At 43.9% G+C, this 23,298-nt stretch overlaps 1 protein-coding gene across 2 annotated transcripts in view; it reads right to left on the reverse strand.

Moving 5' to 3' along the window:
- The window catches only part of LOC122928194 (solute carrier family 22 member 4-like), a 355,141-nt gene that overhangs the window by 57,189 nt on the left and 274,654 nt on the right, over nucleotides 1-23,298 (reverse strand). For both annotated transcript variants that reach the window (XM_044280782.1, XM_044280781.1), the window contains exon 8: nucleotides 5,817-5,999. In XM_044280782.1, coding sequence (XP_044136717.1) covers nucleotides 5,817-5,999 — 183 coding nt within the window. The remainder of the gene's footprint in view (nucleotides 1-5,816; nucleotides 6,000-23,298) is intronic.

Consider the following 23,298-nt stretch of genomic DNA (forward strand, 5'->3'; position numbering starts at 1 on the left):
TTTCTTGTAGCCTCCCACCCTGCGGCTTCTCCTTCCCACTGGGAGGAGCTGGATGCCTAGCTCATATATATAGGAGGTCTGTGGCTTCAGTTCCTTGCTTGGTCCTCCTGTGTTCACATGCTTCTAAGACTGCTGCTGCTTCTGGTTCCTGATCCTGGCTTCGTCTGACTACCCTGCTGGTTCCTGATCCAGGCTTCGTCTGACTACCCTGCTGGTTCCTGATCCAGGCTTCGTCTGACTACCCTTCTGGTTCCTGACCTCTGGCTTCGCAAGACCCTGCTTCGGTTTAGCCATCCGTTTGGACTTTTGCCAATAAAGCCTTCTTATTTCCACTTATCTCTTGTTGTACGTCTGGTTCATGGTTCCATGACACTTTATGTGGACAATTTCTACACAAGTGTGCCCCTCTTCAGGCATTTGTTTATAGAACAGATTGGATGCTGTGGCACCATGCGACCTAGTTGCCGGGGCTTCCCCCAACGGCTCGTTACTGTCTTGCAAGGGGGGAGAGGGCTGCCTTGTGTAACCAAGAACTGCTCGCAGTGAAACGGAGAGATAAGCGTGACGTTTACATGCTCTCCTCCATTCACGCAGACACGACAATACAAATTGAACGCTCTCGGTCCACGACTATAATTTGCTCATGGGAGGGGTGGAATTCAATGACCAGATGTTGGCTCCTTATTTAGTGTCCCGCCGCACCAGACGCTGGTATAAGAAGGTGTCTGTATATTTAATTCAATTGGCTATGTACAATGGTTTTGTTCTCTGCAGTAGGCTGGGAGAACAGGATCCTTCCTCAAATTTCAGGAAGAGATCATCGAGAACCTCCTGTATCCAGGAGGTTCCGTGGCCCCATCCACCAGTGTAGTGAGCCGTCTACAAGAGCGACATTTCCCCAATGTCGTTGCTGGTACCTCAACCCAAGTGCCACCCTGAAAAAGATGTTATGTCTGTAGCAGGAGTGGAATAAGGCATGACACCCGCTATTTCTGTCCTGACTGCCCTGACCACCCTGCCCTATGCTTAGGGGAGTGTTTCCGGAAGTACCACACACAGGTACACTATTAGCATAGGGATTGCGTCACACAGGACAGGCACACAGGGCTCTTAGGGCCCTTTCACACAGAGCTGATGCAAACCTCTCCTTTCACCTGGGACGAAGTGCATAATGTACTTCGCCACATCTCTGGGCGATTTGCGCTTTGCACATTGTCCCATGGGGAAGGAGAGGTTTGTCCTATAAAGGTAAAAAAAAATCACCGGTAAGCAAAAAAGTTAATGTTCTATTCCAAAAGTTCAATAAAGTTTATAAAAGTTAATGTTCTGTTCAAATGTTACATAAAGTTAATTTTAATAAATTTATTGCGTTGCGGCCTGTTTTTTTTTTTTTCTTACCTTCTAGGTGGACCAACCGATGAACCAGCTGCAGCACTGATGTGCATTCTGACAGAAGCATTGCGCTGCTGTCAGATTACACAAAAGTCGGTGTATGTGGCTGAACTGCAGTAAAAAAGATATGTTTGCCGAGGCTTATGAGCTGAGGGGCGGTGTTCATATGCTTTGGCAAACACTTTGTATATAAAAAATAAATAAAAAATCCCGGCAATGATTTATTCATCCACATCGAATGATGTGAATGGAGAAATCGGGTTTGCCAGGGCATACGAGCTGAGTGGGTTTGGGTGTTGGGCGGAGCTCCTATGTCCTGGCAGATGCCGTTCCCCTCCTTTTTTTTATTTTTGGCAGAGATTTTTTTCATCCACATTGATCGATGCGAATGAAGAAATCTGTGGCGTTCTTTTTTTCTTTCAGCCCAGAGGCTGAACGCAAAAAAAAAATATCTCATTACACGTATGCTCAATATAAGGAGAATAGCAGAAACTCCTAATGCTGGCCATACATGTAAAATTGCAGAGACCCTCAAATGCCAGGGCAGTACAAACACCCCACAAATGACCCCATTTTGGAAAGAACACACCCCAAGGTATTCGCTGAGGGGCATATTGAGTCCATGAAAGATTGAACTTTTTGTCCCAAGTTAGCGGAAAGGGAGACTTTGTGAGAAAAAACAAACCAAAAAAAAATTTCCGCTAACTTGTGCCAAAAAAAAATTCTTCTATGAACTCGCCATGCCCCTCTTGGAATACCTTGGGGTGTCTTCTTTCCAAAGTGGGGTAACATGTGAGAAGAAGTCTGGAACCCAAATGTCTAAAAATGCCCTCCTAAAAGGAATTTGGCCCCCTTTGCCCACCTAGGCTGCAAAAAATTTCACACATGTGGTATCGCCGTACTCAGGAGAAGTTGGAAAATGTGTTTTGGGGTGTCTTTTTACATATACCCATGCTGGGTGAGAGAAATATCTCTCTAAAATGACAACTTTGTATAAAAAAAATTGGAAAAGTTGACTTGATATTTCTCTCACCCAGCATGGGTATATGTAAAAATACACCCCAAAACACATTGCCCTACTTCTTCTGAGTACGGGAATACCACATGTGTGACACTTTTTTGCAGCCTAGTTGGGCAAAGGGGCCCAAATTCAAAAGAGCACCTTTAGGATTTCACAGAACATTTTTTACACATTTGGATTTCAAACTACTTCTCATGCATTAGGGCCTTTAAAATGCCAGGGCAGTATAAATACCCCACAAGTGACCCCATTTTGGAAAGAAGACACCCCAAGATATTTCGTGATGGGCATAGTGAGTTCATAGACGTTTTTATTTTTTGTCACAAGTTAGTGGATTATGAGACTTTGTAAGAAAAAAAAAAGCATTATAATTTTCCGCTAACTTGTGCCAAAAATATAAAAATTCTAGGAACTCGCAATGCCCCTCACAGAATACCTTGGGGTGTCTTCTTTCCAAAATGGGGTCACATGTGGGGTATTTATACTGCCCTGGCATTTTAGGGGCCCTAATGCGTGAGAAGTAGTTTGAAATCCAAATGTGTAAAAAAAATGCCCTGTGAAATCCTAAAGGTGCTCTTTAGAATTTGGGCCTCTTTGCCCACCTAGGCTGCAAAAAAGTGTCACATATGTGGTATCGCCGTACTCTCACCCAGCATGGGTATATGTATACACCCCAAAACACATTGCCCTACTTCTTCCGAGTACGGCGATACCACATGTGTGACATATGTGATTTTTTGTCACAAGTTAGTGGAATATGAGACTTTGTAAGAATACCTTAGGGTGTTTACTTTCCGAAATGGGGTCATTTGTGGGGTGTTTCTACTGTCTGGGCATTGTAGAACCTCAAAGCGGAAATTCACATTTTTGTACCATAGTTTGTAAACGCTATAACATTTGCGCAAACCAATAAATATACACTTATTGCATTTTTTTTATCAAAGGCATGTAGAACAATAAATTTTGAGAAAAATGTACAAACCAGATTCCAAAAAAGTTGGGACACTATACAAATCGTGAATAAAAACTGAATGCAATGATGTGCAGGTGCCAACTTCTTATCTTTTATTCAGACTAGAACATAAATCACGGAACAAACGTTTAAACTGAGAAAATGTACCATTTTAAGGGAAAAATATATTGAATCAGAATTTCATGGTGTCAACAAATCCCCAAAAAGTTGGGACAAGGCCATTTTCACCACTGTGTGGCATCTCCCCTTCTTCTTACAACACTCAACAGATGTCTGGGGAACGAGGGGACCAGTTTTTCAAGTTTAGAAATAGGAATGCTCTCCCATTCTTGTCTAATACAGGCCTCTAACTGTTCAATCGTCTTGGGCCTTCTTTGTTGCACCTTCCTCTTTATGATGCGCCAAATGTTCTCTATAGGTGAAAGATCTGGACTGCAGACTGGCCATTTCAGTACCCGGATCCTTCTCCTACGCAGCCATGATGTTGTGATTGATGCAGAATGTGGTCTGGCATTATCTTGTTGAAAAATGCAGGGTCTTCCCTGAAAGAGATGAAGTCTGGATGGGAGCATATGTTGTTCTAGAACCTGAATATATTTTTCTGCATTGATGGTGCCTTTCCAGACATGCAAACTGCCCATGCCACACGCACTCATGCAACCCCATACCATCAGAGATGCAGGCTTCTGAACTGAGCGTTGAAAACAACTTGGGTTGTCCTTGTCCTCTTTGATCCGGATGACATGGCGTCCAGATTTCCAAAAACAACTTTGAATCGTGACTCGTCTGACCACAGAACAGTCTTCCATTTTGCCACACTCCATTTTAAATGATCCCTGGCCCAGTGAAAACTCCTGAGCTTGTGGATCTTTCTTAGAAATGGCTTCTTCTTTGCACTGTAGAGTTTCAGCTGGCAACGGCGGATGGCACAGTGGATTGTGTTCACTGACAATGGTTTCTGGAAGTATTCCTGAGCCCATTCTGTGATTTCCTTTACAGTAGCATCCCTGTTTGTGGTGCAGTGTCGTTTAATGGCCAGGAGATCACGGGCATCCAGTATGGTTTTACGGCCTTGACCCTTACGCACATAGATTGTTCCAGATTCTCTGAATCTTCGGATGATGTTATGCACAGTTGATGATGATAGATGCAAAGTCTTTGCAATTTTTCGCTGGGTAACACCTTTCTGATATTGCTCCACTATCTTTCTGCGTAACATTGTGGGAATTGGTGATCCTCTACCCATCTTGGCTTCTGAGAGACACTGCCACTCTGAGAAGCTCTTTTTATACCCAATCATGTTGCCAATTGACCTAATTAGTGTTAATTGGTCTTCCAGCTCTTCGTTATGCTCAAATTTACTTTTTCCAGCCTCTTATTGCTACTTGTCCCAACTTTTTGGGGATTTGTTGACACCGTGAAAATATGAATCAACGTATTTTTCCTTTAATATGATACATTTACTCGGATTAAACGTTTGAACTGTCATCTACGTTCTATTACAAATAAAATATTGACATTTGCCATCTCCACATCATTGCATTCAGTTTTTATTCACAATTTGTTTAGTGTCCCAACTTTTTTGGAATCCGGTTTGTATATAGAAATGTAGTTTTATTTGAAAAATTTTACAACTGAAAGTGAAATTTTTATTTATTTTTTGCAAAAAAATCGGTAAATTTCGATTAATAACAAAAAAAGTTAAAATGTCAGCAGCAATGAAATACCACCAAATGAAAGCTCTATTAGTGAGAAGAAAAGGAGGTACAATTCATTTGGGTGGTAAGTTGTATGACCGAGCAATAAATCGTGAAAGTAGTGTAGTGCAGAATTGTAAAAAGTGGTCTGGTCATTAAGGGGGTTTAAGCTAGGGGAGCTGAGGTGGTTAAAGTGCGCACAACCACCATACATGTACAGCAGATGTCCTGAAGGTGTTAAAGTGGTTGCCTCAAGATATAAACTCATTATGTATCCACAGAATAGAAAATAAGTATCTTATGGCTGGGACTTGTATCGATTATAAAAAAAGAGAAGATTCCAGGTTCCCTGAATGAATGAAGCAGCAATCAATCGTGAAAGCTTCTATTCACTCTCTATTGGACTGCTGGAGATAGCCGAGATTTCCAGCATTTTTAATTTTTACCGCATGTAAACGGATTTGCAAAACCCAGTCGGATGCATTGTAATGTACTTCCCACAAAAAAAGCACAGTACAAACATTTCACACTGATACCATTGGTACTGTTTTTTAAAGGCTCTAGTAACTAATATTGTTGCTAGGGATAACAGGACCATGCTTGGGCTGTGGTCTGAACAGAGGGTATGTGACTGATCAGGACTGAAAACTGACTTTTGAGTGCTATAGGTGAAAATATTCTCATTCTATATGAAGCATTTACTGAACATTCAGAATATTAAAAAGAAACTTACCAAGGTAAACAAAGTACGGAGAGATTACACTTCCCACTCGAGAAGACATAGAACCAATACCCACACCCATATTTCGTATGACTGTAGGATAAAGTTCAGCTGTGTATACATATGCCATAGAGAAGGCTGCTGTAACTCCAAATTTTCCCACCATCACCATTACTGTGGACAAAATGTGGAGACCTGAAAAAATAAATAACATATTATCTATATTAGTATTTTCTATTCTTATAAACCAAAATACAAGCCCCATTTGAATTAATTGGTCACACTGTCGCAAAACAAACTATATCACCAAACCAGAAAAGGTGCTAGACCAAAAATTGCATATTTAAAATGCCATATTTATTATAATACTGTATTAAAACATAATAATGGCAAACATTGATACAGATAAAAACGTAGGGTGCACCTACATAAAAGGAATGCCGAGTGTGAAAAAAAAAAGTGACGGAAAAAAATGCTCATTTGAAAGAGCCCTAACAGAGCCCTTTCCACCATTTTTCCATCATGTCCTCCATAGAGATTTTGACACCTTCTGATACCCTGCCCACCACTGCAATCTGCTTCAGCCCTCCCCTAAATAGAGCCCCTGTCTCAGTCTGAATTCCCTACCCTTCCAAAGAGTCTCTGCCACTCTCTCCACAAAGCCCATCTGCCCACCTCCTCACAGTGTTAGGGCTCATGTACACGAATGTATTTTCTTTCCGCTTCCGTTCCGGGATTTTTGCAGACTGTATGCGGAACTATTCAATTCAATGGGTCCGCAAAAACAACAGAAGGTACTCCATGTGCATTCCATTTCCGTATTTCGGTTCCACAAAAAAGTAGTGCATGTCCTATTATTGTTCGCAAATCACGGTCCAAAGACCCATTCAAGACAATGGGTCCGCAAAAAAATACGTAACGCACACGGAACACATCTGTATGTCATCCGTGTTTTGCGGATCCATACTATAAAAATGCTATGCCCAGCCCATCTTGCTCATGTGCTTGGTGATTAATAAGTTACTGTTTCCAAACGGATATGTTTTGTGGAATAATGGAACAAAAGAGGACTTAAATCTGAGAGAAAAAAAAAACGCAGATACAGAACAACAAATACGTATAAAACGGGCCTCAAAACAACAACGGTCATGTGCATGAGCCCTTACACTGTGGTGCCGCCCACCAGTGGAATTGATTTTGGGGGACCACATTGCAGTTGGTAAATTTGGGGGATGTTTGGCCTGGGAAAGCCTGAATTTGAAGGGACAGTCTGTGAAAATTGGAAACAGTCCTGTTGCCAACTATGAGCCCATCAAACAGCTACAAGGAGACATTACCTGTTCATTTTGTTTGGCCTCATGCACATGAATATGTGCATGTAAGCTTGCAGTACAGTATACAGAGTAGACCTTTTTTGTATACTGCACTATATCAATGTGAGTCTATATATGTGCCATGTGTGGTTATATATTAGTATATGTGTAACAATACAGATCATATCTCTATATTTGCCTTGTTTTACCTTCATATATGCATAGTCCATATATAAAAAGGTACAACCATGGTACATACGACTAGGCATAGTGCATATATAAATGTATAAGTATAGTAAATACATAAAGTAAAGTATGACCAGGCATGCTGAATATGTAGTGGCACGACCTGCCACAGCACATATATAAAAGAATGAAAGGTTGGAGCTGCGTTTTTCTAATTTTGCACATAAAAGGGTAGTATATAAAATGAGAATGCTTGGGCTGGGAGAAAATGTCTGAATCAGATTGGGTCACTGTCACTAGTGGGGTATCACAGGGATCAGTATTGGGCCCATTTCTCTTCAATATATTTATTAATGTTCTTGTAGAAGGCTTGCACAGTAAAATAGAATTTTTTGCAGATGACACTAAACTGTGTAAAGTAATTGACACTGAAAGGGACAGTATACTGCTACAGATGGATCTGGATAGATTGGAGGCTTGGGCAGATAAGTGGCAGATGAGGTTTAACACTGACAAATGTAAGGTTATGTACATGGGAAGGAATAATGCAAGTCACCCATACATACTAAATGTTAAAACACTGTGTAATACTGACATGATAAAGGACCTAGGAATTTAAGTGAACAGCAAACTAAGCTGTAGAAACCAGTGTCAGGCATCTGCTGCCTAGGCCAATAAGATAATGGGTTGCATCAAAAGGGGCATAGATGCCGTGATGAGAACATAGTCCTATCACTCTATAAATCATTAGTCAGACCACACACGGAGTACTGTATAAGATACGGCCGGTCATCGATCACTTTGGGGCCAAATTCTTGGAGGCCTACGTACCTGGAAGGGAGGTTGCGGTTGATGAGTCTCTCGTTGCGTTCAAGGGGAGACTCAGTTTCCGCCAATATATTCCCACAAAGCGGGCGAGGTATGGCGTAAAGCTATACAAAATTTGTGAGAGTACCTTAGGGTACACTTACAAATTTAGTGTGTACGAGGGGCGAGATTCCCGTATTCAACCCCCAGAATGTCCCCCCACTCTGGGTGTTAGCGGGAAACTCGTGTGGGACCTTATGTACCCACTGCTGGATAACGGTTACCACTTGTACGTGGATAACTTTTATACCAGAATTCCCTTGTTCAGGTCACTTGCCGCCAGATCCACGTTCGCTTGTGGGACCGTGCGGAAAAATCAACGCGGCCTCCTTGCCTACCCCCTCCAGGTACCTATCCCCAGGGGTGAGACCCGTGCACTTACCAGTAGAAACCTGTTGCTGGTCAGGTATAAGGACAAGAGGGATGTCCTTATGCTGTCCAAAATCCACGGTAACAGCACCACCCCCGTCTCTGTGCGAGGTACCGCGGCAACGGTCCTCAAGCCCGATTGTATCGTCGTCTACAATCGGTATATGGGAGGAGTTGATCTCTCTGATCAAGTCCTCAAGCCATATAACGCCATGCGCAAAACCCGGGCACGGTACAAAAAAGTTGCGGTCTACTTGGTGCAGGTTGCCATGTACAACTCTTTTGTACTACCCCGAAGCGCTGGCAGCACAGGGACATTCCTCCAGTTCTATGAGGCAGTCCTTAAGGCCCTGATCTTTTCGGACCGGGAAAGAGCAGGCCGGAGTACCTCGGGAACTGGAGGTGCCCGGATCGTCCCTGGCCAACACTTTCCAGGTGTGGTCCTCCATACTGGAAAGAAGGGACGAACCCCAAAAAAGTGCAGAGTGTGTCGCAGGAGGGGGATACGGAAGGACACCACCACTCAGTGCGACACGAGCCCCGATCATCCGGGCCTCTGCGTTATCGATTGCTTCAGGGAGTATCACACTTCCATGGAGTACTACATTTTTATAATTCCCAACAGTCCACTAGAGAACATAAAAAACTATGGCTCTCAGACTTTGGAGACATGGAAAAAAAAAATTTCCCCCCCAAAAATATTAGTTTTAGTGCAGGCATCCTCAAACTGCGGCCCTCCAGATGTTGTAAAACTATAACTCCCAGCATGCCCAGACAACCTACAGCCATCAGCAGGGCATGGTGGGAATTGTAGTTTTACAACATCTGGAGGGCCGCAGTTTTAGGATGCCTGCTTAGTGTCTCCAAAGTCTGAGAGCCAAACATATTGGGCATCGTCGCGAGCGTAAAAGTCGTCGCTATAAAAATAACTTTTGACCAAACGCTTCGGATGAACGGTGTTAAAAATATAAAATAAACACCCATTTTTGGGCAAAATTTCCATTTGAATCCTTTTTGCTGGTAATAAAGCAAGGGTCCCATTAGAAGCCCCCCCTGATGTAGACTAGAAACTCCAAAAAAGTGACCCCATCTAAGAAACTAGACCCCTCAAGGTATTCAAAAGTTACTTTACAAACTATGTTAACACTTTAGGTGTTCCACAAAACTAAATAGCGAATGTAGAAACCATTTTAGAATTACATTTTTTGTTACATTGCCTCAAAAAAGAGTAATATAGAGCAACCAAAAATCATATTTACCCCTAAAATAGTCCCAAAACAACAACCACCTTATCCAGTAGTTTCCTAGATGGGGTCACTTTTATGGAGTTTCTACTCTATGGGTGCATCAGGGGGGCTTGAAAGGGTAGATGGTGTAAATAACCAGTCCAGCAAAATCTGCCTTCCAAAAACCATATGACGTTCCCCTTTTTTCCCCTTACGACCACATATGGGGTGTTTCTGCAAACTACAGAATCAGGGCAACCCATTTTTAAAATGGAAAATTTTCCAAAAAATTGAAATTTCAAAATTGTTTCTCGATCTGCCCTAAAGGGTTAACAAAGTTTGTAAACCCAGTTTTAAATACCATGAGGGGTGTACTTTCTTAGATGGAGTCACTTTTTTAAAATTTCTATTCTAGGGGTGCAACATGGGGCTTCAAATGGGACATGGTATAAACAAAACCAGTCCTGCAACATCTGCCTTCCAAAACCCATATGGTGTTCCCCTCCTTCTATGTGCTCCCGTTTGGCCAAACAGTAGTTTACGACCACATATGGGGCGTTTTTGCAAACTACAGAATCAGGGCAACCCATATTGATTTTTGTTTGGCAGTTAACCCTTGTTTTACTCCTGGAAAAAATGTATTATATTGGAAAATTTTCCAAAAAATAGAAATTTTGAAATTGTTTCTCAATCTGCCATTAACTCTTGTGGAAGACCTAAAGGGTTAATAAAGTTTGGAAAAACTGTTTTGAATACCTTGAGGGGTATTCTTCTTTGGGAGGTTTCTATTATCTAAGCCTCACAATATGACTTCAAACCTGAACTGGTCCATAAAAAGTGGGATTTTGAAGATTTTAGAAAAATTTCAAAATTTGCTTCTAAACTTCTAAGCCTTGTAACATCCCCCAAAAAAAAAAAATATCATTCCTAAAATGCTACAAACATGAAGTAGACATATCGGGAATGTAAAGTCATCACAATTTTTGGGGGTATTACTATGTATTACAGAAGTAGAGAAACTGAAACTTTGAAATTTGCTAATTTTTCAAAATGTTTGGTAAAAATTGTATTTTTTTATGCAAAAAAATTAACTTTTTTGACCCAATTTTAGCAGTGTGATGAAGTACAATATGTGACAGAAAAACTGTCTCAGAACGGCCTGGGTAAGTCGAAGTGTTTTAAAGTTATGAGCACTTAAAGTGACACTGGTCAGATTTGCAAAAAATGGCCAAGTCCTTAAAGGGGTTGTCCAGGTTCAGAGCTGAACCTGGATAGCCCTCCATTTTCACCCAGGAAGCCCCTATGACATGAGCATCGGAGTAGTTCATGCCCCGATGCTCTCCTTTGCCCTGCGCTAAATTGCACAGGGCAAAGGCATTTTTCAGAGTTCCGGAGACGTACCAGGGCTCTCCATGGGGCTATCAGGAACCCCGGTGACGTCACTGGCACTGATGGGCGGGATTTGGCTCTGCCCTAGCCAGTAAAACGGCTAGGGCAGAGCTAAAGCCCGCCCCTCAGAGCCGGTGACGTCACCGAACACACTGCTGGGCGGAATTTACCGCCCGGCAGTGTGTTATTGAAAACAAAAGAGCCCGTGCCCTGCGCGATCTAGCGCAGGGCACTGGAGCGCATCGGAGCATGAGATGCTCCGATGCTAGGCTCAGGGGGGCTGCCGGGGTGAAAATAAGGGTATGTCCGGGTTCAGCTCTGAACCCGGACAACCCCTTTAAGGTGAAATAGGGCTGAGTCCTTAAGGGGTTAAAGGGATCCTGTCATTTCGTTTTCGGTTATAGAGATGCGGACATGCACAGCTATATCGCCGCTAGCATGTCCGCAATATACCGGTCCTATAGAGCTGTGTGCTTTTATTTTGTTTAAAAAATGATTTTGGAGATATGTAAATGAGCCTTGTAAGGTGCCCAAGGGGCTGTACGAACCTTCCTGGTGCCCAGCCACACCCCCTTGTAAAAGAGCCCAGCACCGCCTATGTCCTCTGAATCGCCTCCTTTCGTCACAGTTAGATTGCCGTAATCTCGCAATGCGCGAGCTCGTGCATGCGCAGTTCCTTCCCTGAGGCTGATGCTAGCACAGGGAAGGAACACTATACCGGCACTGCGCATGCGCGAGCTCGATCATCGCGAGATTACGGCAATCTAACTGTGATGAAAGGAGGAGATTCGGAGGACATAGGCAGTGCTGGGCTCCTTCACAGAGGGGCGTAGCTGGCCACCAGAAAGGTTCATACAGCCCCTTGGACACCTTACAAGACTCATTTACATATCTCTAAAATAATTTTTTAAACAAAATAGAAGCACACAGCCCTATAGGACAGGTATATTGCGGACATGCTAGCGCATTCTAGCTGTGCATGTCCGCATCTCTATAACCGAAAACGAGGTGACAGAATCCCTTTAAGGTGAAAAATGGCTGGGTCCTTAAAGGGATTCTGTCACCTGCTTTTAGCATTTTAAGCTGTCACCATCGCTATGCTGACTAAAGTACCTAATTTCCAGCAGTCTTTTTTTTACTTATTTTCGTTTGGTAGTTTTGATATAAAAGCGATTTTTATGTTATGCTAATTAGGGTCCAAGGTGCCCAGAGGGGCGCTTTTTTTCACTCTCCGGTGCCCAGTGACGCCCCCCTGCAGTGCCCAAGACAGCCTCCTGATCATAAAAACACATCCCACAGCCCGGCAAACGGTTTCGCCCCCTCCCCACATCATAATCTACCTTATAGATATGCCCCGTCCTTCTTCCTGTCTGCGGCCAGAAAACTTGCGCAGGCGCAGTACCGCCTGCGGCCTGCGTGATCATCAACATCCTGAGGGCAACAGCGCTCAGGTCACATCACTGGGCTCGGCGCATGCCCAGTGAGACTTTTGAGACTGTTGCCCTCAGGAGGTTGATGATCGCGCAGGCAGACAGGAGCATAGCTATAAGACGGGGCATATCTATAAGGTAGATTATGACTTGGGGAGGGGGCAGAACCATTTTGACGGGCTGTGGGAGGTGTTTTGATGATCAGGAGGCTGTCTTGAGCACTTCAGGGGGGCGTCACTGGGCACCACAGAGTGAAAAAAACACCCCTCTGGGCACCTTGGACCTTAATTAGCATAACATAAAAATCGCTTTTATATCAAAACTACCAAACGAAAATAAGTAAAAAGAAGACTGCTGGAAATAAGGTACTTTAGTCAACATAGCGATGGTGCCAGCTTAAAATGCTAAAAGCAGGTGACAGAATCCCTTTAACCACTTCAGCCCCGCTAGCTGAAACCCCCTTCATGACCAGAGCACTTTTTACACTTACACTTCTGCACTACACTATTTTCACCGTTTATCGCTCGGTCATGCAACTTACCACCCAAATGAATTTTACCTCCTTTTCTTCTCACTAATAGAGCTTTCATTGGGTGGTATTTTATTGCTGCTGACATTTTAACTTTTTTTGTTATTAATCGAAATGTAACGATTTTTTTGCAAAAAAATGAAATTTTTCACTTTCAGCTGTAAAATTTTGCCAAAAAAAACGACATCCATATATAAATTTTTCGCTAAATTTATAGTTCTACATGTCTTTGATAAAAAATAAAATGTTTGGGCAAAAAAAATGGTTTGGGTAAAAGTTATAGCGTTTACAAACTATGGTACAAAAATGTGAATTTCCGCTTTTTGAAGCAGCTCTGACTTTCTGAGCACCTGTCATGTTTCCTGAGGTTCTACAATGCCCAAACAGTAGAAAAACCCCACAAATGACCCCATTTCGGAAAGTAGACACCCTAAGGTATTCGCTGATGGGCATAGTGAGTTCATAGAACTTTTATTTTTTGTCACAAGTTAGCGGAAAATGATGATGATTTTTTATTTTTTTCTTACAAAGTCTCATATTCCACTAACTTGCGACAAAAAATAAAAAATTCTAGGAACTCGCCATGCCCCTCACGGAATACCTTGGGGTGTCTTCTTTCCAAAATGGGGTCACTTGTGGGGTAGTTATACTGCCCTGGCAATTTAGGGGCCCAAATGTGTGAGAAGAACTTTGCAATCAAAATGTGTAAAAAATGACCAGTGAAATCCGAAAGGTGCACTTTGGAATATGTGCCCCTTTGCCCACCTAGGCTGCAAAAAAGTGTGACACATCTGGTATCGCCGTACTCAGGAGAAGTTGGGGAATGTGTTTTGGGGTGTCCTTTTACATATACCCATGCTGGGTGAGAGAAATATCTTGGCAAAAGACAACTTTTCCAAAATTTTTTATACAAAGTTGGCATTTGACCAAGATATTTTATGATGATCTACCTTATAGATATGCCCCGTCCTTCTTCCTGTCTGCGGCCAGAAAACTTGCGCAGGCGCAGTACCGCCTGCGGCCTGCGTGATCATCAACATCCTGAGGGCAACAGCGCTCAGGTCACATCACTGGGCTCGGCGCATGCCCAGTGAGACTTTTGAGACTGTTGCCCTCAGGAGGTTGATGATCGCGCAGGCAGACAGGAGCATAGCTATAAGACGGGGCATATCTATAAGGTAGATTATGACTTGGGGAGGGGGCAGAACCATTTTGACGGGCTGTGGGAGGTGTTTTGATGATCAGGAGGCTGTCTTGAGCACTTCAGGGGGGCGTCACTGGGCACCACAGAGTGAAAAAAACACCCCTCTGGGCACCTTGGACCTTAATTAGCATAACATAAAAATCGCTTTTATATCAAAACTACCAAACGAAAATAAGTAAAAAGAAGACTGCTGGAAATAAGGTACTTTAGTCAACATAGCGATGGTGCCAGCTTAAAATGCTAAAAGCAGGTGACAGAATCCCTTTAACCACTTCAGCCCCGCTAGCTGAAACCCCCTTCATGACCAGAGCACTTTTTACACTTACACTTCTGCACTACACTATTTTCACCGTTTATCGCTCGGTCATGCAACTTACCACCCAAATGAATTTTACCTCCTTTTCTTCTCACTAATAGAGCTTTCATTGGGTGGTATTTTATTGCTGCTGACATTTTAACTTTTTTTGTTATTAATCGAAATGTAACGATTTTTTTGCAAAAAAATGAAATTTTTCACTTTCAGCTGTAAAATTTTGCCAAAAAAACGACATCCATATATAAATTTTTCGCTAAATTTATAATTCTACATGTCTTTGATAAAAAATAAAATGTTTGGGCAAAAAAAATGGTTTGGGTAAAAGTTATAGCGTTTACAAACTATGGTACAAAAATGTGAATTTCCGCTTTTTGAAGCAGCTCTGACTTTCTGAGCACCTGTCATGTTTCCTGAGGTTCTACAATGCCCAAACAGTAGAAAAACCCCACAAATGACCCCATTTCGGAAAGTAGACACCCTAAGGTATTCGCTGATGGGCATAGTGAGTTCATAGAACTTTTATTTTTTGTCACAAGTTAGCGGAAAATGATGATGATTTTTTATTTTTTTCTTACAAAGTCTCATATTCCACTAACTTGCGACAAAAAATAAAAAATTCTAGGAACTCGCCATGCCCCTCACGGAATACCTTGGGGTGTCTTCTTTCCAAAATGGGGTCACTTGTGGGGTAGTTATACTGCCCTGGCAATTTAGGGGCCCAAATGTGTGAGAAGAACTTTGCAATCAAAATGTGTAAAAAATGACCAGTGAAATCCGAAAGGTGCACTTTGGAATATGTTCCCCTTTGCCCACCTAGGCTGCAAAAAAGTGTGACACATCTGGTATCGCCGTACTCAGGAGAAGTTGGGGAATGTGTTTTGGGGTGTCCTTTTACATATACCCATGCTGGGTGAGAGAAATATCTTGGCAAAAGACAACTTTTCCAAAAAATTTTATACAAAGTTGGCATTTGACCAAGATATTTTTCTCACCCAGCATGGGTATATGTAAAATGACACCCCAAAACACATTCCCCAACTTCTCCTGAGTACGGCGATACCAGATGTGTCACACTTTTTTGCAGCCTAGGTGGGCAAAGGGGCACATATTCCAAAGTGCACCTTTCGGATTTCACCGGTAATTTTTTACACATTTTGATTGCAAAGTTCTTCTCACACATTTGGGCCCCTAAATTGCCAGGGCAGTATAACTACGCCACAAGTGACCCCATTTTGGAAAGAAGACACCCCAAGGTATTCCGTGAGGGGCATGGTGAGTTCCTAGAATTTTTTATTTTTTGTTGCAAGTTAGTGGAATATGAGACTTTGTAAAGAAAAAAGAAAAAAAAAGAAAAATCATCATTTTCCGCTAACTTGTGACAAAAAAGAAAAAAATTCTAGGAACTCGCCGTGCCCCTCACGGAATACCTTGGGGTGTCTTCTTTCCAAAATGGGGTCACTTGTGGCGTAGTTATACTGCCCTGGCAATTTAGGGGCCCAAATGTGTAAGAAGTACCTTGCAATCAAAATCTGTAAAAAATGGCCTGTGAAATCCGAAAGGTGCACTTTGGAATATGTGCCCCTTTGCCCACCTTGGCTGCAAAAAAGTGTCACACATCTGGTATCGCCGTACTCAAGAGAAGTTGGGGAATGTGTTTTGGGGTGTCATTTTACATATAACCATGCTGGGTGAGAGAAATATCTTGGCAAAAGACAACTTTTCCCATGTTTTGTATACAAAGTTGGCATTTGACCAAGATGTTTATCTCACCCAGCATGGGTATATGTAAAATGACACCCCAAAACACATTGCCCAACTTCTCCTGAGTACAGCGATACCAGATGTGTGACACTTTTTTGCAGCCTAGATGCGCAAAGGTGCCCAAATTCCTTTTAGGAGGGCATTTTTAGACATTTGGATCCCAGACTTCTTCTCACACTTTCGGGCCCCTAAAAAGCCAGGGCAGTATAAATACCCCACATGTGACCCCACTTTGGAAAGAAGACACCCCAAGGTATTCAATGAGGGGCCTGGCGAGTTCATAGAAATTTTTATTTTTTTGCATAAGTTAGCGGAAATTGATTTTTTTTGTTTTTTTCTCACAAAGTCTCACTTTCCGCTAACTTAGGACAAAAATTTCAATCTTTCATGGACTCAATATGCCCCTCAGCGAATACCTTGGGTTGTCTTCTTTCCGAAATGGGGTCACATGTGGGGTATTTATACTGCCCTGGCTTTTTAGGGGCCCTAAAGCGTGAGAAGAAGTCTGGAATATAAATGTCTAAAAATATTTACGCATTTGGATTCCGTGAGGGGTATGGCGAGTTCATGGGAGATTTTATTTTTTGACACAAGTTAGTGGAATATGAGACTTAGTAAGAAAAAACAAAAACAAACAAATAATTTCCGCTAACTTGGGCCAAAAAAATGTCTGAATGGAGCCTTACAGGGAAGGGTGATCAATGACAGGGGGGTGATCAATGACAGGGGGGTGATCACCCATATAGACTCCCTGATCACCCCCCTGGTAAGGCTCCATTCAGACGTCCGTATGATTTTTACGGATCCACGGATACATGGATCGGAACCACAAAACACATGCGGACGTCTGAATGGAGACCTACAGGGGGGTGATCAATGACAGGGGGGTGATCAGTGACAGGGGGGTGATCAGGGAGTGTATATGGGTGATCACCCCCCTGTCATTGATCACCCCCCTGTAAGGCTCCATTCAGACGTCCGTATGATTTTCACGGATCCATGGATACATGGATCGGATCCGCAAAACACATGCGGACCTCTGAATGGAGTCTTACAGGGGGGTGATCAATGACAGGGGGTGATCAGGGTGATCACCCCCCTGTCACTGATCACCCCCCCTGTAAGGCTCCATTCAGACGTCCGTATGATTTTTACGGATCCATGGATACATGGATCGGATCCGCAAAACACATGCGGACGTCTGAATGGAGCCTTACAGGGGGGTGATCAATGACAGGGGGTGATCAGGGTGATCACCCCCCTGTCACTGATCACCCCCCCTGTAAGACTCCATTCAGACGTCCGTATGATTTTTACGGATACATGGATCGGATCCGCAAAACACATGCGGACGTCTGAATGGAGCCTTACAGGGGGGTGATCAATGACAGGGGGTGATCAGGGAGTGTATATGGGTGATCACCCGCCTGTCATTGATCACCCCCCTGTAAGGCTCCATTCAGACGTCCGCATGTGTTTTGCGGATCCGATCCATGTATCCGTGGATCCGTAAAAATCATACGGACGTCTGAACGGAGCCTGACAGGGGGGTGATCAATGACAGGGGGGTGATCAGGGAGTTTATATGGGGTGATCATGGGTGATCAGGGGTTAATAAGTGACGGGGGGGGTGTAGTGTAGTGTGGTGTTTGGTGCGACTGTACTGAGCTGCCTGTGTCCTCTGGTGGTCGATCCTAACAAAAGGGACCACCAGAGGACCAGGTAGCAGGTATATTAGACGCTGTTATCAAAACAGCGTCTAATATACCTGTTAGGGGTTAAAAAAATCAGATCTCCAGCCTGCCAGCGAGCGATCGCCGCTGGCAGGCTGGAGATCCACTCGCTTACCTTCCGTTCCTGTGTGCGCGCGTTCACAGGAAATCCCGGCCCTCGCGAGATGATGCATATATGCGTGACTCTGCGCAGGGCCGCCGCCTCCGGACCGCACATCTGCGTTAGGCGGTCCGAAGGGCGGTTAAGGGGTTAAGTAGGGGAGAATTGGCTTCTACCTCAACTTGCAGGATAACAGGCTGAACTGGATGGACAGATGTATTTTTTTGGTCAATTTCTTTTATTAAAGAGCAAAACGAAAAGGGAAAAGACAGTACAATATTGTGTCTTGGGTATCAGGATAAATCATCACATGACATAGATACACCAGATAATCATAAAATCCGAATGGATAGAATGTGCCAGTAAGGCAGCCAGGAAGGTGACAACTAATTCCGCCCATATAGAGAATAATTCGCAGCCCAAGAGAATGCTAAGACATGTACCAAAGACAAGGAGAGAATGGGGGGGGGGGGGAGGGGGGGGAGTCCTGCGCTGACATAATCCAAAATCAGTTTAGGAAGTGGCATCTATTCTGCTCTGCACAACTGATAATCACTAGAATCCTTATATAGTAACCAAGGGGTCCAAATTTGAAGGTATTTAGCATTGTTCCCTTCGTCTTCCACCAAGGGTTCCTCCATTCTATGGATTTTTTCAAAGGTATTGAGCCAATCCCTTAAGTGTGGAGTGGTTGTAGTCTTCCAGTATCTAGGTATGACCAAGCGAGCGGCCTGCACGAAAAAAACGTAAGAGACCCTTTTTCAGGGAAGATAAAGAACCAGAGCGCATAGACAGCCGCTTCCCTTCTAGTGTCCACTGTATAGAGATGCCACTAACCCGGTCATACAGATCATTTAAGGTCTTCCAAAAAGGAATCAATCGACTACAGTGCCACCAGTTTTGAGCCATGGTGCCTATCTCTTGCTCACAGCGCCAGCAAATGCTTGGACAAGACGGATAAAAAGAGTGCAGGAGATCAAGAGTCCTATACCACCTAGACATGATCTTAAAATTCTTCTCTTGCAAATTAGAGCTGATGGACGATTTATGTGATAATGTGAATGCCTTTCCCCATTGTTCGGCGGAAAAGGATTTATCCAGTTCCCTCTCCCACGCCCTCGCATATGGCAGGGAAGAAGGGGGCCCACCTGGAGCAGCCCGTAGACCAGAGACACTAAATGTGTAGGTGGCATAGATTGGAGGCAAAGAGATACAAAAGGAGTGAGGTCCCTAGCAAGTGCTTGGGGCCCAACTTAGATATGAAGTTTACCAAGCTATTATAGCTAAACCAGGCACCTTTGGTATGGCCCTCGAGAAAAGAATCAAGTGGACGAATGGTTTTATTCACAATTAGCTGAGACATCCTTACTCTGGAGACCTTCACTAACATATGCCTTACTACTCCCAATGGAAAGTCAGGGTTGTTAAAAATAGGGTCATGGGGCCAGGGAACGAGGAGAGACCCAATTAAACAGCAATTCTATCCCACACCCGATGTATACCTGAGGGAGGCGCGGGGGTCTTTTAGTCCTAGGTATCCAAAGCAAATTCTGGGTAGGGTAACCCACTTCTCTCCTCTGAAACGGAATCCAGCGTTTGGATAAACCGCTGTGAAACCAATCCAACACGTACGAGTGGATTGCCGCTCTATGGTATTTTTGAAGGTCTGGGACCCCCACGCCACCCATCGACTTGTGGCGGACTAGATAACGCCAACCCAGTTGGGGGATGAGCCCGCCCAGATGAACTTCAGGAACAATGATCTGACAGCTCGAAAGAAACCGCAAGGAAGAGGAATGGGGATAGTGCGGAAGAGATATAGTATCCACAGTAGAACATTCATTTTTAATGTATGAATCCTCCCAAACCACGACAACAGAAGGTACTTCCAGGCTATCAGATCCTTTTTTATTTCATCCATTAGTGGGGCAAAATTTAGAGAGAAAAGATCTGAAATCTTAGAGGGGATAGCTGTGCCAAGTTAGGAAATATGTCTGGGTGACCAATGAAAGGGGAATGAAGACTGTAAGGTACGTACTAAATTAGTGGGTAGCGTGACGTTAAGTATCTCAGACTTGTGAAGGTTGACCTTAAAATTACAAAGGTCACCAAAGGACGAAAACTCAGTCAAAATATTGGGAAGGCTAACTATTGGGTCAGAGCAATATATGAGGAGGTCATACGTGTGCCGGCATACATACATAATTCCTCTGGGTAGCCATCTTGTATGCTTCTGGCATATGTAAAAAAAACTGTGAACTCTCATCTTCCTGAAGCCTGGGTCACCTATGATATAGATGGACACTTTTATTACCACTACTCTGTGAGGCCGGCTATAAAAGATCATAAAGGCTATACCAGGCCCAGCTCATCCTGTCCTATAAGATAAAGATCAGCTCGCTGTCAAGCCTGGCTGGAGCGTGACGTCATTAATTTCCAGGTCTGGTTTGAGGAGAGCTAATAGCCCTTAATTTGCTCTGGGCATAAAACCAGTCCACTTTCATATTTCATTTATGAATCGACTTATGCCCTTTCTGACACCAGATCCAGGCTCTACAGAGTATTGTGGTTAATTGGGTATCAAATATGACCAGAGGATGTGATTCTGTAGCTGACCTATGGGTGGTAGAAGAACTACAGGTCCCAACATTACCGTGTGTGGTCTCATTCTGTATGCAAATAAATAAGGATCGCAAATATGTATTCTGTATAAAAATATGCAGATGTATCAGGGAGATACAGGCTTAAGTATAATCCTCATTGTAGGAACTGAACTTTGATGGGGTCATAAAACACTTGGAGGCCAATCCCTAGGCTTCACAGTCACTCTGCTGCCATTGGCTGACAGGAGTAAGTCTCCTGCCCATGTGAGAGTTCATAAAAATCTGTGCACCAGGACAGAGGAGAGAGACCCATGGAACATCACCAGACACTTAATTGGACATTGACGGCATATCCCTGTATCAGAGGAACTTTGAGGGTCTCCCTTGATACATACTGAACGGGGTTTGCAAGGATTCAAAAAGGACATACGAACGACCATCTGAAACCCTCCAGAGAAACTAAGTATTCTTTCATCTTTTTTTCCCTTTCATTTGAACTGTCGTGATTATTTATATTGTTATTATTATTCTGTAGATTTATAGTCATTTTCATTAGACTTGTAAGCACTGCTTTTTACCTCTTATTAAAGATTATAAAATCTAAATGGCCAAGTCTTCCATATTCTAAGCTGCTGAACAACGTAGCTTGCCTTTGAAGAGACGTTACCAGGTAGTTAGTTAAATTGCATTTAGGAGCTGGGGGTGATTGACTGCGGTTGGTCAGTAAGTGATATCCGGTTCATCCACTGATCTGTGTGATAGTGAATGACCTGGATAGTTGGCTCGTGGACCGGGAACCCACGTGGTGGCAGTTACCAAAGTGTAGTGGGGGGTGTTAGCCGGATGGTAATACCCCGGTCACGTGAGGTCTCTGTGTGTGTGCAGACTCCTTCACAGACCACTACGTCACAGCTGTGGGATCCGGAGTGATCGGATCCATAGTTCGTGACATTTTCTGGTGGCAGCTTACGGGATTCTGTATGCTTAGAATATTAGTGCATGAAGTTATGTCCATAACTCTGTACTAAAGGACTGAAAAATTCTGGAAGACGAAGCACAGTGCATTAGTTTTGATAGAATAATAATTCACGACAGTACCCTCCCCTCTATCTTGTTTTCTGTCCTATTATTTGGCAATAATGTCCGAATCCGTGAATTATGACGTCATGAGCGTGTCTGATATCACAGCTCTGTGTGAGCACAAAGGCATCCAAGTATATGGGAAAAATAAAACTGTCCTTAACCAGGAGTTATGTGCACGGAGGAGTCAAGAGTCATCCCTGCAGGATTCAGAGAATGGAGGACACTCCATTAACCCCCCTTCCAGAATGAGGATGATGAACTGGGAGGAGGACAGCCTGCTGGGGCTTGCAGTCCTCTAGCTGTACATAACTCTGTCTCTATGCCATCCCAAAATGGTCTGGAACAACTAATGCTCAGTAACCCGGACTTATATTTTCGGCTGCTGGAGGCACGTTGGGCAGAGCGCCAGGCTGAACGCGAGGCTGCAGAACGAGAACGGGAAGCTGTCCGCAGGCATGAACTGGACATGGCCCGAATACAGCTTCAGGGGTCCGACTGCCTGTGATGGAGTCTGAGAACTGTGACATTGATCTTTTCCTGCATGATTTTGAAACCTCATGCCAGCAGTACCAGGTACCAGAGCCGCAGTGGGCGGGACATCTAATGACCACACTGAAGGGCAAAGCTATGGAGGCCCTGGTTGGACTACGATTAGCAGAGCGTACCAGTTACGCGGTCATCAAAAAGGCTATTCTGGTCAAGTACCAGCTGACTCCAGAGACTTACCGTTTACGGTTCCGGTCCCTGTGGAGAGGGCCCGGAGATACTTTTATGGACCATCTGTGCAAGTTGCAGACCACTTTCCAACAGTGGTCTGATCTCCTCACAGAGGACACCAAGCAGTCCCTGGCGGATCTGATGGTCCAAGAACAGTATGTCTCAAATTGCCCCACAGATTTGCAAAAATATGTATGTGAGCACAAGCCGAAGAGTGCGCGAGAGGCGGCCGAGCTAGCCGATAAATACGTCGCCATGTCCAGCACTCGGGCATTCAAAAACACTGTCCCGCCTGGGAGGAACCTCTTCATCTGCTTCTTCCTCCCGGCCAGCTTTGTCGGTTCCTGTCCAGCGACCCTTTCACAGGCCTGCACAAAGACCCGAAGGAGTCAAGCCAGCACCGACAGACGTGCGCAAGTGCTATGCGTGCGGCAAGCCAGGACACCTCAGCCACTCGTGCCCGGAGAAGAAGACAGCACCCCCTGGCAAGCTTGCCCGCAACCCATCATCTGTGCTGTTGGTGAATGGAGCTGCAAGACACACCGCAGACAACCTACAGTCGGTTACTGTGGGCAACTGGTGCACCACAGGCTTCCGCGATACAGGAGCTGAAGTCACACTAGTTCGGCCTGAACTAGTGGATGACGCAAACCTTATTCCCGGCAAAA

This window comes from Bufo gargarizans, chromosome 2 (assembly GCF_014858855.1).
Source record: "Bufo gargarizans isolate SCDJY-AF-19 chromosome 2, ASM1485885v1, whole genome shotgun sequence".
NCBI lineage: Eukaryota > Metazoa > Chordata > Amphibia > Anura > Bufonidae > Bufo > Bufo gargarizans.